Source organism: Phyllopteryx taeniolatus, unplaced genomic scaffold, assembly GCF_024500385.1.
Source record: "Phyllopteryx taeniolatus isolate TA_2022b unplaced genomic scaffold, UOR_Ptae_1.2 contig_326, whole genome shotgun sequence".
NCBI classification, from domain to species: Eukaryota; Metazoa; Chordata; class Actinopteri; order Syngnathiformes; family Syngnathidae; genus Phyllopteryx; species Phyllopteryx taeniolatus.
The window spans coordinates 2,614-6,685 of NW_026903257.1; the positions used below are offsets into that span (position 1 = coordinate 2,614).

Consider the following 4,072-nt stretch of genomic DNA (forward strand, 5'->3'; position numbering starts at 1 on the left):
GTTTATTATTATGACAATTTGGGTAGATTTGTTAGATTGGTAGGGCAGATTTGAGCAAAAATCACGGAAGTTGCCGAGCATGATTTGTTTTCGCGGGCCACATAAAATGATGTGTCGGGCCGCATCTGGCCCCCGGGCCTTGAGTTTGACATCTATGCCATAGAATATTTCTAATGCATTCTGCAATGTGACCATAAAAAAAAGCTTTCACTCATAACAAAACAATCTTCTGTAAATCAATTGAAACGGAATATTTCACTCTGAGTGCAAATGTAAAAAAAATTCTGTTGTTGTAATATTCTGCTCATATTCTATGATGTTTGCCATTCCAATTTTTCACCCAAACTTTGTTCTTCCAGCTGCTCTCATCCAGCAGGCCACCACAGTCAAAAACAAGGACATCAGAAAGTTCTTGGATGGCATTTATGTGTCTGAGAAAGGAACAGTCGTGGAATCGGATAAGTAAAGTTGGAATCTGAACTCCGGGTCAGAAAAGCAAGATTTTCTGTGCTTGAAATTAAACCTCAAGCTGTTGTGGTGGCCCTAACGAACCAACACGTCTTCCCTGATAGACACCAGAAACGTCCTTTTGAAATCCATCAGTATATTCTCTGAAGACCAATAAAGTTGGAAGATTGTTTCATCACCTTTGTTTTGTTTTCTTTAATCATTCCTTTAAAACTCTTTTCAACTTAAACAAGCGCAGGCTTGTCGTCTTTAGTCCAAAACTGAAGAAACACCAAAAGGGGGTCGTGTATGTCAAAACTGTCAGTATGACCCGATAGTGGTACGTGAGTAAAATGGTCTGTGGGGGGTCTGCTCAATCTTGTGCTTCTAATAATTTGATTGGCAAGAAACCAGCACGCTCAAGGAAAAGCAAGCAGAGAAGAAGGCATGACTGAGGTGTCAATCATATCGCATACAGTGGGACAAAAAGGTATTTAGTCAGCCACCAATTGTGCAAATTCTCCCAGTTAAAAAGATGAGGCCTAAAATTTTCATCATAGGTATACCTCACCTATGAGAGACAAAATGAGAAAAAAATCCAGAAAATCATATTGTCTAATTTTTAAAGAATTTATGAGCAATTTATGGTGGAAAGTAAGAATTTTGGTCACCTCCAAACAAGCAAGATTTCTGGCTCTCACAGACCTGTAACAACTTTAAGAGGCTCCTCTGTCCTCCGCTCATTACCTGTACTAATGGCACCTGTTTGAACCCGTTATCAGTATAAAAGACATCAAACGGTAACACTCCAAACTCCACTATTGCTGAGACCAAAGGGCTGTCCAAGGACACCAGAAACAAAATTGTAGATCTGCAACAGGCTGGGAAGACTGAATCTGCAATAGGTAAGCGGCTTGGTGTAAAGAAATTACCTGTTGGAGCAATTAGTAGAAAATGGAAGACGTACAAGACCACTGATGATCTCTCTCGATCAAAAATTCCAGGACCTCGTGAATGACCTGCAGAGAGGCTGGGACCAACGTAACAAAGGCTGCCATCAGTAACACACTATCGCCGCCGGGGACTCAAATCCTGCAGTGCCATAACGTGTCCCCCTGCTACGGCCAGTACAGTGTCCAGGCCCGTCTGAAGTTTTGCTAAAGAGCATTTTGATGATCCAGAAGAGGATTGGGGGAATGTCAGATGAAACCAAAATAGAACTTTTTGGTAAAAACTCGACTTGTTGTGTTGCATCCAAAGAACAACACCATAGCTACTGTGAAGCATGGGGGTGGAAACATCATGCTTTTTTAAAAAAAAAAACAGAAAAACATTTCTTAGATCATTTGCTTGTGTGCTACCATCAGCTCATATTGACAGCTTAAACAGTGTTAGTGATTATTATATTTTTTTTTTAATAAAAAAAAAACAAAAAAACATTTTAAACTCCGCATTTTTAACTGAGCAGACGTGCCCTGGTGTTCACGATTTGATGCTGGCCAAAATGTGAGCAAGCCATGTCAACTCGAAAGGACAAACGTGGAGCATTATAGTTAGAGCTTCAGATTTTTCATTTTATTTTTTTACTCATATCATACTGTTAAGTGCATAACATGAAATGATGAATCAGTTCCATCTCGTTTCTGTGTAAGCTAAAAACGGAGATGACAATCTAAATCTGAAGGGGCGATGCGTGTCCATGTAGTCCAACATGACTCCAGATCTTGCTCAGATTTTGGATTCACGGGTCCTCGATTTATGAACTAACAATTACAAAATGTATAATTAAGGTATAGCAAAAGTAAGAGTCTGGAGTCTGCAACGGGTTCGGATCCTGGTCTTGCTTTCCTCTCCGATCTGGTCTCCTTTGCCTCCACGGGCGTGTCTTCCGGTGACGTCACCGCATCCTGTGCGAGCACAGGTCGCAACTGCTCTCATCCGTTGCGTTTTCCTCCTGCAAACAAACACAGATGCGCCTGCGACCTGATACAATCTTTCCCCCACGATACGATTATCGAGCAATAAAACCCTTGACTACGCCTGAACTCGTATAATTCATTCCATCAATCGTTGTACTCTTCTTGCGAATGTAACTGGAGTGTGCGTGGAATTATATTTAACATGAGCAACATCAAGTGGAAACAAAAAATCCCTGCTACACGTCTCATCGCAGCATGTTGAGCTTCAGCCTCGATCCTTCCTTTCTTTCAACGCCATCAAAGGCCTGTTTGTGTGTTACTGAGACGTTATTTCCTCGAACAAGAGTCGGGCTGGATGTACATACCTGGAATCCCTAAAGAGGCCTTGCACACACAAACGGAAGGGCAGCGCTACAGGGCACATCATCCCAGCATTTGTTTACTAGAAACCAAATTAAACAGTCATCTCTTATGCACAGTCGAGTAAATCAAGTTGAACATTTTGGATTTAAAGCACAAATACTTCACACCCGCAAGAAGAAGAATGAAGCAAGATTTCACCAGGAAAGCTTTGTGCTGTGCGCCAACACTGACTTACCGCCAGTGTTCGTCTGTAGACAGCACTGTGTCAGGTCATTGTCTGGTTTTAGTGGACACCAAAATCTGAACAGCATCTGTGTACCGTCCATCCAGAGCCAAGCTCCCGTCTGTAAAAGTCATGTTGAAGTAAGCCATCTTAAAAAAAAGCAAAATGAACTCTAGAATGATGAATTACCGTTTGGCAATTTGAGCCTCCAAGCCACGTAGTTCCCTGGGTTAGCGTCCGAATGAATGCATTTTCATCGTCACTGTGTACAGATGCAAGGTTCCCTCCGAACAACTGGCAATGTGCCTGCACACAAACGCGCCTCTTTCACAGACGTGCAAGCCGACAACTACGCGAGCGTCTAAAAAGCGACAATGACCTGAGCCTCAACCCAGGTCTTGACTGTCGCATCGTAGTAGAAACACCGCTTGTTGTATTCGGTCCAGGCAGGTGGACAATCTGCTGCAAACGCGTCAGTGTGGTTCGCAATGCTTCATTGCTACGGATGGATTCACCAACCACATGCACACTAATACTCACCTTGAGCTGTAGCCAGTGCCGCAATGGCACACAAAACTACACCCCCAGTCAGCATTTTAGAGAGGAATTCAGATGTCGAAGACAACGGACCTGACGACAAACTATTAAAATGAAATGATTCAAAAGGCTCACTGAATCATAGCAATCTGGGTGAGAGAGACGATGAAAAGAATGTGAGCGCAAACCTGCAGATGAGAGCTCCTCCTCACTCTGGTGTTCTGTGAACAAGACCTGCTCTTATATCCTGGCAGGTAGCCTGCAAAAGCTTGCCAGCCATACATTCACGGGTCTCATTGCACTGCAATTGCTTCATATTTATCAAAGTGTCACTGCTACTTATTTACCAGTATCACAATTTCACTGAACTACACAAATGCTACTCTTACACTTACATTTACATCGCGGCAAACAGTTTCCAATAAATAAAAAAGATAGGCTTTCTGTTGTAAAAAAAAACAAAAAAACAAATGTAATCTTTATTTAAATACAAACCAAGAGTCCAATGGCATCATTCAGATATCGGATAAAAAGGGAAAAGTAAACCGTGCAAACAAAGGAAAGTAAGGGGTGTCATATCGGC

At 42.2% G+C, this 4,072-nt stretch overlaps 1 protein-coding gene across 3 annotated transcripts; it reads right to left on the minus strand.

Moving 5' to 3' along the window:
- Positions 1-2,007: 2,007 nt before the first annotated feature.
- Positions 2,008-3,945, minus strand: LOC133473638 (type-2 ice-structuring protein-like). Of its 3 annotated transcripts, none has more exons than XM_061765240.1 (5): positions 3,493-3,945; positions 3,332-3,414; positions 3,142-3,258; positions 2,965-3,073; positions 2,008-2,401 (listed from the first exon to the last, which is right to left on the minus strand). In XM_061765240.1, exons 1-5 carry the CDS (start codon positions 3,545-3,547, stop codon positions 2,382-2,384), a joined length of 384 nt encoding a protein of 127 aa, XP_061621224.1. In that variant the 5' UTR covers positions 3,548-3,945; the 3' UTR covers positions 2,008-2,381. The 3 variants fall into 3 exon arrangements, with proteins under 3 accessions (XP_061621224.1, XP_061621223.1, XP_061621222.1); XM_061765239.1 differs by having other exon boundaries at positions 2,008-2,808; positions 3,332-3,411; positions 3,493-3,942; XM_061765238.1 differs by having other exon boundaries at positions 2,008-2,808; positions 3,493-3,942.
- Between the last annotated feature and the right edge of the window lie 127 nt (positions 3,946-4,072).